The sequence below is a fragment of the Periplaneta americana genome, chromosome 9 (genome assembly GCF_040183065.1).
Source record: "Periplaneta americana isolate PAMFEO1 chromosome 9, P.americana_PAMFEO1_priV1, whole genome shotgun sequence".
NCBI classification, from domain to species: domain Eukaryota; kingdom Metazoa; phylum Arthropoda; class Insecta; order Blattodea; family Blattidae; genus Periplaneta; species Periplaneta americana.
The window spans coordinates 18463707-18484104 of record NC_091125.1 but is presented as its reverse complement, the minus strand read 5'-3'; the positions used below and the strand labels follow the sequence as shown (position 1 = coordinate 18484104).

Sequence of the window (20398 nt, the reverse complement as noted above, 5' to 3'; positions counted from 1 at the left end):
AGATCGATTTCATACGTAAGAACAGGTACTATCTTCAGCCTGAATAGGTCCATAGCGGTGTCCATTGATAGCAGTCTGATGTTCCTGATCTCGTTCATGGCCCTGATTGCAGCCACCGTTCTCGTTCTAATGTGGATTCTGAAACTCTTCCCTGTTGTGTGTATTGTAAGACCTAAGTATTTGAAGTTGTTTACTCTCTTTAGGAATTTATCGTTGCATTTTACTTGTTCTCCTTCGGTGAGCCTGCCTCCTTTCCTAAATACTACCATTTCCGTGATACATCTCAATACTGAATTCACATTCCCAGAAAGCCAATGCCTGCCTTCCAAATTTAACACTAGATGTCAGCAATAGAGAAAAATAGAAAACTTGAAAATGTGGACTAAAAACAGGAATTGTAAAATTATATTTGAACCTAAAATGTAGACATATGATAATCCTAGATATAGTTCACAGAACTAACAGTAGTGCTGGAGCAGATCTCTATGATGTATGTATCTTTGGCATCATCAAAGACTCCTTAAGCATTTTGAATCACCACCTTTATTTCAATTCTTGATTTGTTACCTCTTGTTTTATATACGTGAACATTATTAAATAAACTACTTTCTAGGTTTATACATATTTACTAAATATTTTATTATGTTGATTCAAAATGCTGAGTTTCTATTTTATTCTTTCAATTATAATTTCGTATTATATTTCTTATTCAGAATATTCTGTTTTTCAAAATTCAAGACCTTGTGGTCTACAAAAATCGTTGGTCTGATGTTTTCAATAAAAATCTATCAAGGGCTAGAATATTTATCCCACTTGATCAATATACTACTGTTTTCCAAGCTGAAGTGTTTGCGATATTAGCTTGTGTTCAGGGAAACCTATTTAAATAGATCATGTAAAGACATGAATATCTACATCTGCTCTGATAGTCAGGCTGCATTGGGTGCACACCAGAGTGCTGCATTGGAGTTAAATCGCTCGCTTGAACTCGGTCGAATGTCGCACTCTAGAGTGAGGTAAGATCGATCGTGATACGCTCGTAATAAATAGAAGCACAGTACAAGGTCATCTCACCGACATGTCTTATCTTAAATTACATAAGTTAGGTCAGATGCAACAGTGTTCATGAGTAAGATAGTTATATATAATAAAAGTAATATAATACAGTTATATGAACACTTTTTTTTTCATATAACTGTATTATATTACTTTTATTATATATAACTAATGTCTTATCTTGTATGGAAGGCGACAGATAAGATGCACATATGTTTTGCTCATATGGTAAAAATAAGGCTTTATTTCCTGCATTTATGACAAACGTCTAATGGAACAGTCTAATGGAATGTACCAAAACAGTAACATGAAGTTATAAATAACATAGTGTGAAAAACTTGGATATACAGTTATTATTTCTAATTAATAATTATTCAATATTTGATTTACCACATATATAATATGACAGGTCCACACACAGTGTTCCGCCTATATACTGCGACAATGTAGAAACGTTTCACAAAATATTATTGATATAGCAGTAGATTAATAACAATATTAGTACAGAGACGTCACAGGAAATATAATAAAACGAATAATCATGCTGCACAACTGTTACAGACGCAAAGATTGATACATTAATTATTAGAGATTATTATTATTACTAGAAAACTTGATACGGTTCTTGCATTATTGTGAGTGTCTTCTCCGTTTATAATAATTACATTTACATCCAATAACATCTAACAGATGTGGCAAAAACAAAATCACTCCTGTGTGTGGGGGGGGGGGGGGAGGGAACATTTACCTACAACATTTATATTACATTTTAAAGCAAGTTTTGTAGCTGTACTATTGAGAGGTTAGTTAAACACTGCAAAGTTTTGAAATGATAAACATCTATGATGTTACTACACAGTTCATCACTGTAACAAGAACGAATGTCTAACACTCGGCTTACACCGTTCGAGGATTTATCACTCGTGACAATTTTACCCATCATGCATGTACGCTACCTACAGATTATGCTATGAACTACTTGGCGCTCGAGCGAAAACATTTGATACAGACCTCTGGTGCACACAGAGTTGATTGAAGGCTGGTTGAAGAACGTAGAATTGCCCTGGAAAGCTTATTCAGAAGAAATAAAGTATAACTTGAGTCCCAGGACACAGTGGAGTGCAAGACAATGAATAAGACGACCTACTGGCCAAGCATGGAACTACTATCCAATGCTATGGCATCTCAAAGTATAAACGGGCTCTAAAGAACAACCTAACGAAGGATTTATTAGGAGCATGGAGATCTAAACCAGCCATGAGACAGACCAAACTTCTCATTGGAGAACCAAAACTTAATGTAACTGAATAGCTCCATTTTAAAAAAAATCATTTATTCCCAATTCTACCACCTGCAACTTTCCACATTTCGAACTTTTGACAATTACCTCTGCCCACTGTTCTAGACAATATACATTTTGATAGTAACGCTGAACATTATTTTCAATTAATCCAAAATTCGTATCAGATAGTAACATGGTGTGACCAATCTGTAGAATATGTGCTGAACTGAATCAAAGTGGCCCTTTCTTAGATACAGCCAGAAAGAAACTACTGTCCAATTTTTGTTTTGGCAGCAGCAATTGCCACTAAAAACAATAATTTTTAACCTGAAGAGAGATTTCTTTGAAGTACTTCTTTTAACAGCTTCCAATCTCTTCTGAGCCCCTACTAGCTGTTGTTTCGTCCAGAAGAAAACATGTCCCAGTATCACCACAATCATGTATATTAAGATTGTATGTAAAATATTTACTACAATAAAATTCTGAACCTGCTAAAAGTTTAGGAGTATGTAACACTGCTGTGTAGATCCGGATCTTGCATGGCTTCCTCTTTATAGTCAGAAATGGCTTCCTGACCAGATTCTGCCCTTCTTTGACGCAACTTCCATTGCTTCTTAAGCATACTTACTTACTTACAAATGGCTTTTAAGGAACCCGAAGGTTCATTGCCGCCCTCACATAAGCCCGCCATCGGTCCCTATCCTGTGCAAGATTAATCCAGTCTCTATCATCATATCCCACCTCCCTCAAATCCATTTTAATATTATCCTCCCATCTACGTCTCGGCCTCCCTAAAGGTCTTTTTCCCTCCGGTCTCCCAACTAACACTCTATATGCATTTCTGGATTCGCCCATGCGTGCTACATGCCCTGCCCATCTCAAACGCCTGGATTTAATGTTCCTAATTATGTCAGGTGAAGAATACAATGCGTGCAGTTCTGTGTTGTGTAACTTTCTCCATTCTCCTGTAACTTCATCCCTCTTAGCTCCAAATATTTTCCTAAGCACCTTATTTTCAAACACCCTTAACCTATGTTCCTCTCTCAGAGTGAGAGTCTAAGTTTCACAACCATACAGAACAACCGGTAATATAACTGTTTTATAAATTCTAACTTTCAGATTTTTGGACAGCAGACTGGATGATAAGAGCTTCTCAACCGAATAATAACACGCATTTCCCATATTTATTCTGCGTTTAATTTCCTCCCGAGTGTCATTTATATTTGTTATTGTTGCTCCAAGATATTTGAATTTTTCCACCTTTTCGAAGGATAAATCTCCGATTTTTATATTTCCATTTCGTACAATATTCTGGTCACGAGACATAATCATATACTTTGTCTTTTCGGGATTTACTTCCAAATCGATCGCTTTACTTGCTTCAAGTAAAATTTCCGTGTTTTCCCTAATCGTTTGTGTATTTTCTCCTAACATATTCACGTCATCCGCATAGACAAGCAGCTGATGTAACCCGTTCAATTCCAAACCCTGCCTGTTATCCTGAACTTTCCTAATGGCATATTCTAAAGCGAAGTTAAAAAGGAAAGGTGATAGTGCATCTCCCTGCTTTAGCCCGCAGTGAATTGGAAAAGTATCAGATAGAAACTGGCCCATACGGACTCTGCTGTATGTTTCACTGAGACACATTTTAATTAATCGAACTAGTTTCTTGGGAATACCAAATTCAATAAGAATAACATATAATATTTCCCTCTTAACCAAGTCATACGCCTTTTTGAAGTCTATGAATAACTGATGTACTGTACCCTTATACTCCCATTTTTTCTCCATTATCTGTCGAATACAAAAAATCTGATCAATAGTCGATCTATTACGCTGAAAACCGCACTGATGATCCCCAATAACTTCATCTACATACGGAGTTAATCTTCTCAAAAGGATATTGGACAAAATTTTGTACGACGTCAACAAAAGTGACATTCCTCGAAAGTTACCACAGCTGGTTTTGTCCCCCTTTTTAAAAATAGGTACAATTATGGACTCCTTCCATTGTTCTGGTACAATTTTCTTTTCCCAAATAGCAAGTACAAGTTTATAAATTTCGCTATATAATGCACTTCCACCCTCTTGTATTAATTCTGCTGGAATTTGATCGATACCTGGAGACTTGTACTTTTTCAGATTTTCTATCGCAATTTCGACTTCTGAAAGCGTGGGTTCGGGTATAAATGGCTCAGCAGTTTGTATTTCAATTTCGTCCCGATCATTTCTATTTGGCCTATGTACATTTAGTAGTTGCGCAAAATAGTTTTTCCATCTGTTTAGGATTGATGGAGAGTCTGCAAGCAAGTCGCCATTCTCATCCTTGATCACGTTTACTCTTGGCTGATATCTGTTCTTAAATTCCTTTATACCCTTATATAAATCTCGAATGTTTTTATTCTTACTATTTGTTTCTACCTCATTCAGTTTTTCCTTCAAGTAACCTCTCTTTTTATTCCTACGTGTACGACTTGCTTCCCGTCTTTCATTGAAATAATTATCTCTCTTCTCCTCAACTGGATCCTGTAAGAATTTCAATTTTGCCTGTTTCCTTCTTTCTACTACCATGCAACAATCTTCATCAAACCACGGTTTCTTTTTCTTAGTTTCATAATAACCTATGCTCTGCTCAGCTGCAATTTTGATACTATCTCTGATATTTTCCCACACGCTATTAACATCTAATTCTTTCTCAACTTCGTCAGAACTTTCTAAAGTGGCAAACCTATTCGAAATTTCGACCTGATAATTTTGCTTAGCTTCCTCGTCCTTTAATTTCAAAATATTGAATTTAGTAATATTAACTTGTTGCTCTACTAGCTTGGCTACTGATAATCTTTCTCTTAATTCTCCAATCACCAAATAATGTTCAGAATTACAGTCTGCACTTCTGCAAGTTCGAATATCTACTATACTAGTATGTCTCTGTTTATCTATCAAGATGTGATCTATTTGGTTGTGTGTCAATCCATCTGGAGAAGTCCAAGTATATTTTGTGAAGTGCAAGACAATGAATAAGGCGACCTACTGGCCAAGCATGGAGCTACTATCCAATGCTATGGCATCTCAAAGTATAAACGGGCTCTAAAGAACAACCTAACGAAGGATTTATTAGGAGCATGGAGATCTAAACCAGCTATGAGACAGACCAAACTTCTCATTGGAGAACCAAAACTTAATGTAACGCGCCATGCCGTGGTGATACGGACCCACAATACATGGGCTTCTTAAGCATGCTCTTCAATTTTCATGCTTTGCATTTGTCCGTTTTGGAGGATTTGAAATATTGTGTTCTTCCATATTTGTTACTAGAAACAGGTGCAATATTCCTTTTGTTGCAATAGTAGTCACAATAGTGTTCATATCAAGTTGTTACTGACTATTTCAGTAACAGATATTCTTTATTAGGGTTGTCCTTATGTCTGTAGCAGCTCTTGTTCCGAGGAAGGAAGAAAATATGTTCATTCACTGCTGTCACGGACTGACAAAATTTATTGAAGTAATTCTTATGTTTTACCTTTTCATCAGGAAATGGTGTGCTGATACCACTCTTTTCATTACAAGTTGTTCAACATTATCCCTATTAAGTCCATGAATAGTAAGAAACAATGTCTTTCAGACATCAATTACTTCGCTTCCACATTCCAGATTTAAGCAGTATTTTACAGTTTGACTAGGGCAGCGTTTCTCAAACTTTTTTGAAGTGGGGACCACTTTTTTAAGTCAGAACAGTTCTGCAGACCACCTTACTCTTGTTCCCTTCGAAAGCAAATTTATCATTTTTGTAGCATATTTTAATATCAATGTAGTTATATTTTAAAATAGAATTAATTAATTAAAATGAATTTAATTAATTATATATTATTATTAACTAATTAAGCTTATGTTAATCGAAGAAAATTCATTTTTGTTTCTTTAATAAGGCTATTAGAGTTAGGATAATCTTTAACTTATTAACCAAAAAAAATAAATAAATGTTGGTACTCATATTAATCAGATGGATGAGCCTTCCGATTCTTGTACAGTTGTTCTATATTTGGATGTATGCTGGTAAGCTTAAGTCAGAGATCATCACATACATCGAGTCGATTTTGGTACTTTGCTTTTATTAGAGTTAGTGATGAAAACCCTTTCTCACACAGATATGTAGAAGCAAACTGAATTATAATCTCTAAAGCACCATTGTACAGTTCACTATATTCTCTTTCCACTTGTGATGAGGTCCAGAAATTAACCATACCTTCCGCTTGGAATTTCATTTTAAGTCTGGTCTCATTTGAGAGTTCAATTACTTGTTCTCTTTCACTCAATGAAAGTTTCTTAGTTTCAATATCGCAAAGAAAGTGATCACAAACCCATGAAAATTCGTCATATTTACTTGGAAAATAAGTTTAAAATTGTGTACAGTATGCGACCATTTCAATGTGCAGACTGAGTGTCGGCAAAACTATTAAGAAAGTCATAAACACATGAAAAGGGTTTGGTCCTCTTATGAATTCAGGTGGTCCCTGGCTGAATTACAGGGGCGGCGCCAGATGTTCAGTGAAAAGATGGCGAGAAACACCACGTTCATAGTACTTTAAATCCCTCTTTTGTTGTTGAGAGTAGAGTGGGAAGTCAGTAGACGGATAGGGTAATAAATTTCATAAAATATCAGTACTGAGAGAAAAAGTGAAAGGCAATTGCCATGTGTCATTTCCAAACTCTGAGATTTTCAGCTATAGAGTGATACACAATTCGTTTGAATTTTATTTTTTCTTCTGCCTTTTTTGAAGGACCACAAGGGCAGATCTCGAGGACCATAGGTGATCCGCGGACCATAGTTTGAGAAACGCTGGACTAGGGTGACCAGATTCACATCAATAAAAAGAGTAGACAAAGCTTCAAAAAGGAGGACATTGTTCGAAAAAAAAAAAAGGACACAAAAATGTGTTTAGGTTTATTATACTTTAAATTACGTCAATATCTATTTTATTACAAAATATTTACAGTACAGATTTAGGCTTAAATCATACTTAAAAAGTATATTAATATCTACTTTATTACAAAATAACTATGAAAAAACTTAATAATTATGATTTTACAGTTAGCTACATATGAAAGTCAAGGGAACTACAAATATTAAAGACGACATATCTATTTAGATTTAGATTTAGACCTATATTATACTTAAAATTATGTCAATATCTATTTTATTACAGCATACTTATAAAACTTAATAATATAAAATAATACAGAATGATTTTACAGTAAGCTTACATATGAAAGCAATGACCATAACAAGTTGGAGCAAAGAGAGTTATGATAATTGATAAAGAGTATATTTTGTCGATGCTGTAAACATCTACAGGAAAATTACTTGAGAAAGGCATCAAATCAGATAATTTCAAAATATCAGGCATACAAATTATGAAAAGGAGGACATTTCTTGATTTTTTAAAAATCCACCCATACCCCGGACAAAGTCCTAAAATGTTTTTTATTAGGTTATTTTGCGATGCTTTATCAACATCTTAGGTTATTTAGCATCTGAATGAGATGAAGGTGATAATGCCAGTGAAATGAGTCCGGGGTCCAGCACCGAAAGTTACCCAGCAAAAGACCTAAAAAGGAGGACATATTCGGACAAAAGGGGACATCTGGTTACCCTAAGTTTGACTGCTTTCCTTGAATAGGCGTTGTACACCTTCTTTTATTTGGAGAAACACAAATAAGTCCAACAATGTAAGTATTCTGTTCATCATAAGAACCCAATTTCCAAAATTTAATAAATATTATTTTCCTTTTTTTCTCACTATATTTGTCAGAACATTTCACTGGACATCTGAAATCTAGACCCGCTTCTTTGTTTTTAATTATTTCACCTTTTCCTTTGTATTATCTTTACTATTTTTTCACTAGATGATGTTTGCTTCCATTACATTTACATTTCCTACTTCTCATCCCCATATCAGATTGCACATTCACTGGTCAACATGATTTTTGTCTCATGAGTACCAATAGTTGTACTTAATTCAGTTTTTTTATCTTGTTTTCAAATATGTATTCGGAATTTCTCCATCACCCACAGTTTTTTTTTTTTTTTTTAAATTTCAACTTCAATTTTTATAAAATAAATGTTTCTTCGTCAATTTGTCCATTGTCAAATAAAAGCTCCTAGAGCATTATTGGAACCAATGGTACCATTGCTACTGTTGTACAGGTTCACACATGTACAGACCACCACCTGCTGAATACGCATCCTCAGACATGTACAGACATGCACAAACGTGAACTGGTGTAGCACATATTCATCAGAATGATGCTAGTTGTGAGATAGCAGTGTACCAGTAAACACGTCATTGTGAATGCTTTGTGTGTTCGAATTATTGTGTATTACATATTGCAAATTTAATTCAACAATATGTGACTTTTTATTTCTAACTTTAACCACACACCTGTCAACAATGGGTATCCACTCAAAACAGTAACACAGTAATCGTTACTGCACTCCACAGAACGGCAATGACAATTCCGTGTATTATTGAGAAGAACAACAATGTACTCCTAATTTCAACTAATGTTCCCAAAGCACTATGTACAAAACAAAACTGTCAGTTCTCAGTTCACAGTTCGTTTGCCTTGGCTAGTTCCTCTAGCTCACTCACTCAAGTTCACGGTACATCGAGCCCCAAGCCTTCCAGATAAAGTTCACTGTACTTCGAACCCAAGACTTCCACATGCGTTGCCTTCGCCAGGACGCTGCCACAGTTACTCACTCAAGTTCACTGCACCTCGAACTCAGATCCACTGGATACGTCTCCGCTAACTAGCTCTCTCGCAGCTCACTGACTAACTACTCACACACACTCACCCCTTTTATTTATTAAATCGCACGTTCTCGAACCTTTGGTTCGGTTCATGTGGCTTTGCGAAACTTCCAGAGGGACACGTTTCTAGATGTCCCCCCCACCCCCGCTTCCTCTGCTCTGCGTTGCCCTGCGCCTTCCCTTGCACTAGATGTGTGCACAACTTTCGAGGCAACCAGATCTTCCAAAATGGCGCCACAATATTTACAAATTTATTTCTTTTAATTAGTCGCTAGTTACAAAATGCCTAGAGTTTGTTTAAATCATTCTAACAACTTTTGTTATATAATATGTAGTGAAGTGACGCTCAAGTCTCAAAGGCGAAACCTTACTCCATTAACGAAAAAGCGTTATGAACTTTATTTTGGGTGTAAAGTGGGGTATCAAACAAGGGCCTGGGCCCCACATATCTGTTGTTTATCATGTTCTAGGCTTCTCACTGTGGCACACGTCACATGCCATTTGCTATCCCTATGATTTGGAGGGAACCCAGATCACTCCTCTGACTGTTATTTCTGCTTAACAAACATATCTTCGAAAAATATTGGCGTGTAAGAGGTCAAATGACTTTATTGTCAAATGCCAGGCATTAGAAAACAACAACAACAACAACAACAACAACATTAAAGGGATTACGTCAAAATCAAAACTTACAGTGGTGTATCGTAACTTGCAATCTGCAATGAAACCAGCTCCATACTGCGAAGAATTGCCCATATCAAAGCCTCCAGAACATGCGACATTAGATGAAGAGAACTCAGATTCTGATGGAAGTAAGGAAGAAAAAGAAACAGAGTTTGGTGATACAACTTTTGAACAAAGCTGTTCATCTGAGCTTCATTTATTGACTCAAGAAGATCTTACGATCTCATATGAGATTTAAAGTTATCCAAAACACAGTCTGAAATACTTGCTTCCCGGCTAAAAGGATGGAATCTTCTTCAAAAGAATACAAAGATATGTATGTATCATAATCGTCATTCTCAATTTAAAGACCATTTTTTCTGAAGAAAATGGCTTAGTGTTTTGTAATGACAATTCTTCTCTTATGGAGACATTTGGTATTGAACATAACCTAACAAAATGGCACTTGTTCATTGATTCCTCTAAAACTTGTTCATTGATTCCTCTAAAGTTAGTTTAAAAGCTGTGCTTCTGCATAATGGTATTAAATTCCCATCAGAACCTATGGCTCACTCTGCTAGTATGAAAGAAACATATCAAAACTTTAAATTTATATTGGAAAAGCTTTGCACAACAATAAAACAAAAGCCTAAATTTAATTTCTCATATTCCTCAATAAAACACTTGATCACTACAAAATTTTCTCATTCATATCTACAAGAAATAGAATCAAATGCTAAAGACAAAAAATGGATTACACTACTTTCCAACCCAGATATAATCCCCCAGAGACCAAGGAAAACAGCAGTTACAGCTTTCAGACTATTGACAAATCATGACTGTCTAGTAAGTCATCTCTACAGAATAGGTATCTCAGCTTCACCAATACGTGTCCTGTGTAATGATCCAGCAGAAATTAATGAAGATCACTTGAAGACCTGTGAAGCATTAAGATCAGAAGAAACTACAGTTCAAAAGTATTGGAAAGCACGACTGCTAATGGCTTCATTGCCAGATGCAAGGCACTAGACAACAACAACATATTGGAAAAGCTTCAATATGTAGTGTATGAATGGAATATTTATGGTGATTTGAAGGTAACTGCACTTATTCTTGGTTTGCAGCTTGGTTACACAAGGTACTGTTGTTTTTTGTCACTGGGATAGTAGGGACAGAAAAAACCATTACATTAGAAAAAAGTGGCCTAAATGCGAATCATTCACTCCTAGACAAAAAAATGCGAAACATGACGCATTGTGTAATCCTAAAAATGTGTATCTACCTCCGTTACATATCAAATAGGATTAATAAAGAATTTCATCAAAGCCATGGACAATGCTCCTGGTTTCATGTACTTAAAACAGAAGTTTCCTAAAATTAGTGAAGCAAAAATTAAAGAAGGGATATATGTGGGTCCACAAATACGATCACTAATGCATGATGAAAAGTTTGAGGAACTATTGAATCCACTGGAGAAAGCAGCGTGGCAAGTATTCAAAAAAGTTACTCACAGTTTTTTGGGAAATCGAAAGGCAGAAAATTACCGTGATATTGTCAACAATCTTATAACATCTTATAAACATTTGGGTTGTAATATGTCCTTAAAAGTACACTTCCTGCACTCGCATCTAGATTTCTTCCCGGAAAATCTTGGCGCAGTGAGCAATGAGCATGGGGAACACTTTCATCAGGAGATTTCAGCTATGGAAAAGGGATATCAAGGCAAATGGAATCCTAATATGCTGGCCAATTATTGTTGGACCATCAAGAGGGATGTTCCACAGGTGAAATATAGCAGAAAATTGGGCAAAAACGTATTACGGCGAATGCCAGTAGGGGAAATTATCCCCACCCGCGCCGCTCGGCACCTCGCTCGCATGCTCTCTCTCTCTACTGTCTCTCTCTACTATTTGCCCCGCTCCGATGGATCACTGCCTACCGCAATTCAATATGCATTAGACAATACGCATTAGACAATATGCATTAGACAACTGTCCACAACCACAATGCAATACGCATTAGACAACTGTCCACAACCACAATGCAATACGCATTAGACAATACGCATTCGACAACTGTCCACAACATGTACTATTAACACAACACAACACAACACAATGTAATGTGGTTTTCATTAAACAACACTCACCTGTTAACTTTGCACTGTCCTCGAAGTAACCTGGGCAATTTCAGGAAGAAGTACACGTCTTTGGTATGGCTCATCACTATACGTGGTTACGTCTGTACCCGAAGCTGGACACGGATACAATGAAGCTCCGTTAACACTTATGCCACCCCCGTAGTCAACCCCTACCAAGCTACATTCACAAGCCCGCCAGTTTCTACCCACGCCATTCGGTCATTGTCCCCCCGCGCCATTCCATCATTGTCTCCCGTTATGAATCCTTGCAACAATCCTTGGACAATACTGTAAGATGTTATAGGCCCTGCTAACACGTGGCCGAAATGGATACGAAAGTTATTTTGGACGAAAAACTTGCACTATAAGCAAAGGTTCAAACTTGCCCTTTTCACTTTCGCGAATGGCACTTCACTTCCCCTATTACTCCAGACTCTCAGATTCACTAAAGCATTACAACCGAAACATGAGAGGCATTACATTTCCCTCTACGCGAGACTGGAAACTGATGCAGAATTCAGATCTCGCTATTACACTTTCGACTTGATTTTGCATAGAGTCGTAAGTTTGAGAGATGAAGTTTAGGAGTACATCATGCTCCAACACCAAACTGCCCTTTTCAGGGCAACAAAATACATATTAAGACATATCCAAAGACACACATTGCATTTCTACAATACGTTATGGCAGTTGCCTTAAACATAAATAGATTCATTTTCCCTTCTACCCCCAACTCGTCTCGGTAGCCGAGAGGTCTAAAGCGTGAACAAAAAGTGTGCGTTTAGGTTTAGTTACGAACTTTCTCGGATCGAATCTCCCCCCCTGCGAAGTCGTAAGAAAAAAAAAAGAGAGAGACATGAAGGAAGGAACAAAGAAGGAGAGGCTGGAGAGAGAGGGAGAGAGAGGAGACACAGACAGGACAAAGTTCCTCTTTTGCTTCGTAGATGTCGTTACTCTTTTTGTTCCACTTCCCTACACTAGATGTCACCCCACCCTAAACCCCTATTTCCACTCTTTCCCGCTAGGGTGTGTGGTGAGCTTGTAGGGGAAAAGTGGAAAGGGGACGTGGGCGGAGCTTTGCACTCGCCGTATTACGTTTTTCCCGAAAATTGTCATTTCTTACTTTCTAGGTGAGTCAGAATGTTTGAATATTGTGTAGTTAAGAGTGTAGAAAATATTAAAATGTTTGAAGTTATAAACGCCTGTCTCTCAGAAACCTTGCGTGATGGGGGGGGGGGGGAATATCATATTTGAATTCAGGAGAAAAAATACTATCAGAATCACATATTTTTCTTTCTGAGACAAAAAAAAATTCCTTTCTTGTTCCTCAGAATTATTAGTTCCTGACTCTGGTTCTAAAACCTAAAAATAATAGGTTAATATCAGTTATTGATGTATTTTCATACTTGCAATTTAAATCCAAAATAATATATCCATATAATACAAGTCTCCATCACTTATGTCATTACTTACCTGTACCATCACATGATCTATATCATTCACGGTACTATCGGTTTGTACATCATCTTTCCTTGGTAAAGATTCACTATTAACATTGTAAACCTCTTCAGCAGAGCTCTTATCAGAAAATTCATCATTATTTGTCACAAATAACTTCCTTCGCGTCCACACCTGTGGAGTAACAGTCAGCGCGTCTGGCTGCGAAACCAGGTGGCCCGGGTTCGAATCCCGGTCGGGGCAAGTTACCTGGTTGAGGTTTTTTCCGGGGTTTTTCCTCAACCCAATACGAGCAAATGCTGGGTAACTTTCGGTGCTGGACCCCGGACTCATTTCACCGGCATTATCACCTTCATATCATTCAGACACTAAATAACCTAGATGTTGATACAGCGTCGTAAAATAACCCAATAGAGAGACTTCCTTCGCAAATCACTTTGTTGCTTATTATTATAGAGAAGAGGTCATTACCAAGTTTCATATGAAATGACGAACATTTTCACAAAATTCCATCTATTGGTGTGAATACTATTAAATTCAATTTTATGAATGCAAAGTCCAAGGATAGCGTATCTTAACTAAAGCACAGTAACTAAAACCACTTTTCTCTACATCCAGCACCTTAAATTTGTACATTTCTCTTTTTAGTGCCATGTGGGCAGAAGAATCTTTACAGAATCTACTAATGGAATATAATTTATGTTGCTTTATCAATGGGGTGAGCTTCCCTCTCTTTTCGCTATATTTCACACAAACATTTTTTTCTGTCATGATGGATCTACAAATACTGGAAGCTCTCCAGATACAAACTGTTTGTAATTTGTGAGCTTAAGAAGTATAACACTCAATATGTTTTTTTTTAACCCACAAATCAAGTAACAGGATTGAACGGAATATCATATTGCCTTTGAGAAGCAACACTGTTTTCAAAGTTAATGTTCACAAATCACTGAATAATTACCACTTGCTATGATTGTTATGGATCTCTACTTCGTCCACCAGGCAGGCTATCAATAACAATACAAAGGGATATTTCGTTTTTCATGGCAAAAACTCGTATCTAAAAAAGTACAAATGTCTTACACTTAACTAATGTTGCAATACTAAATACTACACAACTAAATACAGTAACACATTTTATTTTCTCTTTGTATTGAAACAATTCAAAGCTACATTTTGGAATTCACCACATGAAACATTTGGGATCAAATGAACAATTTTATGCATCAGATTCGAAAGCTAACCACAGAAATACACCAAAAATAATTGTTAACGTTCCCAGATATCCCCTAGTGTAACAAAAATGTTCCTGCTCCGGGGTTCGATCCCAGGTGGTGACGGATTTTTTTCTCGTTTCCAAACTTTCAGAACGGCCCCGAGATTCACTCAGCCTCCTATAAAATTGAGTACCGGGTCTTTCCCGGGGGTAAAAGGCGGTCAGAGCGTGGTGCCGACCACACCACCTCATTCTAGTGCCGAGGTCATGGAAAGCATGGGGCTCTATCTCCATGCCCCCCCCCCCCCCAAGTGCCTTCATGGCATGTTACAGGGATACCTTTACCTTTACCTCCATCATCACAGCTGCTGCTAATGCTGATCAGTGTCGAGTGGATTTGGTTGTGTAAAATGAGCCCACCAAGTAGGGGATCCTTCCTACCCTTCCAATATTTTGTTCAGCTGAAGACGAAGGTAGACTCAGCCTTCAAAATATTTAGAAGCCCTATATTCAACACCAACAATGGAAGAAGCATACATAATACTTCTGTAAATTCACCATTGCTTTCTACCTGATTCAAAGTCCCCCCACTCCACCCCCTTCTTTTTTGCACTGGGAAGGTAAATAATGAAAAACCAACATCCAATCATCTATTGCCTTGTATCTGTTTCCTGCCTTGCAGCAAGCAAATTTACAAACTGGAAATGCTTTTTTCAATATTACTAATTTCACAATTTGTTGGATCTGTAGGCAACAGAGCAAGGAAAATTCTGCAAATACCTGCTCCACTAAGTGCCAGAATAATAATACTTCTCTTCAATTGATTTCTCTCTTTTTTAAGGAACAAATTACACATTTGTTTTGACAATTAAAACCGACTATTTTTATTTTGTGATACGTGAACTGAAATTTCTAAGTTGTTGAAATAATTATCTATAACAGACTGAATTAAATGGAAAGAGATTTTAAGCAAAAACGACCACCACCACTGCCACCGCCACCGCCCCTGCCATTGCCACCACCACTACTACTACTATAATAGCATTACAGCCCAATCTCGAGCATAGCTTCCTCACACATGCTTGAAATCAGTTTTTAAGAAAATGAAGTTTTATATAATGAACTTTCTACACACACAGTCGACAATATTAATAAAAGTACAACTGCATTAATTCATAAACATAATTCAAATCTACTATGTAATAAGAACATATTAATATATTAACACAGAAGACATTTCAGTATTTGTGCTACTACTATATTAAAACAAGATCCTAAAATAATGAAATAATTGATTCAATTTGATTATTTCACAGCATATTAATAAGAAAAACAGTTTCTATTTAAGTTTCCAATATGATGCAACAACTGTGTAATGTAAAGTTATTGCACAGTTCAAAATAGTTGGGAGTGGTAAATTCAAATTAATGACTGATGTTCAAAAATGCTCTGTTTTACTGCATACCGTATACCTTTTGAGAGAGTGAGGTGGGGAGGAAAGGAGAAGAAAGAAAGGTATCAAAAGAGGAGAGATAAAGAAATTCAATTTAAGATAACATAATAGCAAATTACTTCATATAAAATAAAGGGAAAATTGTAATTCAGTGTAATACTAAAATTATATGTAACTCTACCAGGTGAGTTTTGGATCAGGTCAATGTCACATCACAAGAACATCTTTGGGCAAGACAATTTCTTGTAATGATGATCCCAACAAAAATAAGACTTGCACAAGATATTTCCTAGCCTCATTAAGAGACTTAATATTAGTTATTACCAATGAACAAGTAATGTGTAATCCCACTACATTATAAATAAGGCAGTGCTGAATTACATTAAAAAAAGATTTACATGTTTAAACAAACGCAACAGGTTAGCAGTAATCCAATCAAGAATTTGTGTCACCTTAACATTGAATACAGAATTTTGAAATGGTTTAGTATAAACAAAGTTGCGCAATATGCAGTGCATCCACAGCTGAGAGACAGCAGGTCTTAGGTGGGTGAGGTGCAAGGATGGCTTGAAAACGTGCAAATGGGTATAAACACATGCAATTTAGTTCTATAAGGCCAAGAAACGTTTATTATTCAAGCAGTTATTGTAGTAGTTAAAAGCATAAAAAATTCAATGACTTACCTCATGATCTACAGATGAGACAACAGCAATGAGAGTCTTTTCTGACACCATTTCAAGAAACCGCTTATTGACTGCACAGGGCCATTTTTTCCCATCACCAGCTGGTATTAAATTTGCCAAACTAGCCTGGATTGCCTGCATTGGAAACGCTCCGAAGTCCTGGTGCATAAAACGCAAATCTTTCTTTTTTACTCTGCTTGTTGTTCCATAATCAACAAATAGCACCTGAAAAGGAAGAGAAATCATTCTAATTTTACAAGAAAAGATATAATTTAGTGATAGGCCTCTGGGGTGGAGGGAGAGAAGTTACAATGCTTGCATATCAAAAGCAAGATTTTATTACAAAAATATAACAATGTGATATGGAAATGTCACAAATGTACTATTTCTTAATTTAAGTTTAATCAACAACGCGTCTTTTAATTAGCTTTCTTTTTTACTAAATGGCAGGTATTTAACTGTTCTTCATTCATTCATATGAAACTAGTTGTATAGACCAATTTACAGACAGAGTCGTTGCACAGGGTGCACCATAGGAGGCTGGTCTACACTACTCCTGTGATGAGATAAGATACTTACTTCTTACTTCTTAATACGTCCAACTATAAGCTAATTACACAATGTCCACTGTAAATCTAATATGCAATTTTCCAGAGCTGTGGATTGGTGAGAATTTCATATAACGAGTGGTTTTTCATTCTTTCCTGCAGTTTATTGTTGGTGTTATTACATTGAAGTAGGATGTGTTCTATTGTTTCTTCTTCTGTTAAACATTCTTTTACACAATGATGATTCTGATAATTTAAAGTGATACAGATAAGTTTCCTTAACAAGGTGTCCAATTCTAGTCCGTGCAGCAAAAGTTAGTACCTGTCTGGAAAAATCACAGTAGATTTTAATATTGTTGGGTTGTTTCAAAATTTTCCATAGTGCTCTTCCTGTTTGTCCACTTTACCAATCTTCTGTCTATTGCTTATTTACATGTTATGAATATTATTTATTGTTCTGTCAAGGGAAACTGTAGATTGTGATATTGGTAAAAGGTATGTTGCAGATTTTGCTATTTCAACTGCTATCTCATTACCTTGCACTCCACAGTGACCTGGTATCCATTGACAGGTTATATATTTACCATTTTTAGAAAGCATATTTATTAATTGCACAATAGGTATAACTATGAAAGCATAAGCAGTTGGTGTATATTTGGTTATTGTTTGACGGGCTGTTTTTGAGTCTGTAAATATGCAGATCTGTCTATAATGAGAAGCTTTGCAGTATTGGAGAGGTGCATCAATAGCAAGTAACTCTGTGTCAAGGCTTGAAACAGAAGAGCATCGGATGACGTATTTTTCGTGTGTTGATGGGATGTAGAATCCAGCTCCAGACTTGCCTTCTTCAGATAATGATCCATCTGTAAGTATATATGTTGTTTTCTAATGCCAGGCATTTGACAATAAAGTCATTTGACCTCTTGCACTCCAATATTTTTCAAAGATATTGTCATGGTTAGCCACTGACACACAGATTTTGAGATGTTCCGAATCCATTTCTTGATTTGAGTTGCACAATGGACAGTTAGGAGACTGATATATTCCAATTCTATGTAGATGCTTGGCCAAACAGTCATGGCCTGTTGCCAATCTAAATGCAGCTACAGACGATTTGCGTGGTAAATCGGGAATTAACTGTGGATTATGATGCAGAGAGTTCCATTTTTTCCCTTGAGATTGTGTTATCAAATTTTGTTTGTTGAAGTCTAAGTATGTAGATTTAATAAATCTTTTCACAGAGGAATTCGTAGATTTAGTAACAGGTCTGTAAGTAGCAGTGCTGCCCTTCTTTCCTAAAGCATCCGCATTCTCGTTTCCAAGGATTCCACAATGGGATGGTATCCATTGGAATACAATTCTTTTATTGAGTGTCATTAGCTTCGAGGCTAGGGGTTCATTTCCCTTTCCTTCCTACCCTTCCTACTTTTCTCTTCCTAGTGCTGACCTGCTATGGCACTAAAATCGTCCTCCAGTGGTTGGTGATCAACAAGATCTCCCAACTAGGTCCAGTGGACCCGTCAACCAACAGCAGGTGTGGTCCTCCAGACATTCTGGGGGTTGTGTGTGAACGAAGTAGCCACTAAAACATTAAAATATAGTGTTCACTTAAATCGGCTACAACTTGCCATTTTCACTCCAATATGAAATGAGTACCATTAAGGTAAAATTATCCGGAGGTAAAATAGTCTCCCAACGGATCTCCGGGCGGGGACTACTTTAATGGTACAGAATCAACTAAACATCTTACAATGGAATGCTGGTGGTATAACATCATCTAAGAAGACTGAACTAGCCAAAATAACAATGGCCAACACCTCCCTAGGACTTATGAATCCAAATATCTTGGAGTTATTTTCGATAGTAAGTTAACATGGAACAACCATTTGAAATATATTTCTGAAAAAGCTCGTAAAAGATTCTCCCTTCTGAAAAGACTAGCAGGAAAGAAATGGGGTTGCTCTAGAAATACTTTGAACACTACATACAAAATGTTTATACAGCCAGTGCTGACGTACTGTGGAGAAATTTTAATTACTTCACCTTTCATAAACGAAATAGAATATGTTCAAAACCAAGCTCTCAGACTCATTACTGGTTGAATCAAAACAACTCCAATAGATTCTATGAGATTCCTCACTAATATTAAAAGCATCAAAATGATGATAGAAGAAAAAGCACTGATTCAATATGAAAAACTTATCAGATTACCAGGAAACAATTGGCATTCATACAGTCCTCTCCATAGATTAAAAACTCAAAAAAGTTTCATATCCATGGTTCAAGCATTAAAACAGAACATCAACGTCCCAAATTTAAAAGAAAACTTACGAATTAAACCAAACCCTTTAACACAATTAAATATAGAGTATAATCTAAATTTAACACAAGAAATACTGAAATCAGAAGTAAACACTGAAATAATGAAACAATTGTCTTTAGAGACAATTAATATTAGGTATCCTCCACAAAAATGGCTTCATTTATACACCGATGGATCCTTGATCTCCAGGGAGCAAGATGCCGGTGCAGGTGTTACGTGTTGTCTCTTCTCACTTTATAGATCTCTTGGATATGGAACAACAAGTTTTGATGGAGAAATCACTGCAATAAGTGAAAGTCTCAAGAATCTTCTCTGCCACATCAATAAATTTAAAAATGCAGTTATATTGTCAGACTCCAAAGCAGCTATTCTATCAATAGTCTCTAGACACACACCTTCATCTCAAATAGCAAAAATAAATGTATATATATATATATATATATATATATATATATATATATATATATATATATATATATATATATATACCCTGTGTACCCTTCATATATGATGGTCACTTTCGTATATATATATATATATTCTATCAATAGTCTCTAGACACACACCTTCATCTCAAATAGCAAAAATAAATGTATATATATATATATATATATATATATATATATATATATACCCTGTGTACCCTTCATATATGATGATCACTTTCGTATATATATATATACGAAAGTGATCATCATAGGGTACACAGGAAAAATGATTAAGGTCCATCAAGTATACCAACTTATGAACTTCAATTCCATGGT

At 36.2% G+C, this 20398-nt stretch overlaps 1 protein-coding gene across 4 annotated transcripts in view; it reads right to left on the bottom strand.

The window, feature by feature from the left end:
- Positions 1–20083, bottom strand: part of LOC138705810 (tudor domain-containing protein 5-like) — a 60712-nt gene extending 40629 nt beyond the window's left edge. Inside the window, exons 1-2 of one of the 4 annotated variants that reach the window (XM_069834467.1) lie at positions 20030–20083; positions 16764–16988 (exon numbers count right to left, since the gene is read on the bottom strand). In XM_069834467.1, the coding sequence (XP_069690568.1) occupies positions 16764–16988; positions 20030–20035 (231 nt within the window). In that variant the 5' untranslated portion in view covers positions 20036–20083. Of the gene's footprint in view, positions 1–16763; positions 16989–19802; positions 19996–20029 lie in introns of those variants that run through there. The other 3 variants (XM_069834470.1, XM_069834468.1, XM_069834469.1) reach the window with 3 other exon arrangements.
- Between the last annotated feature and the right edge of the window lie 315 nt (positions 20084–20398).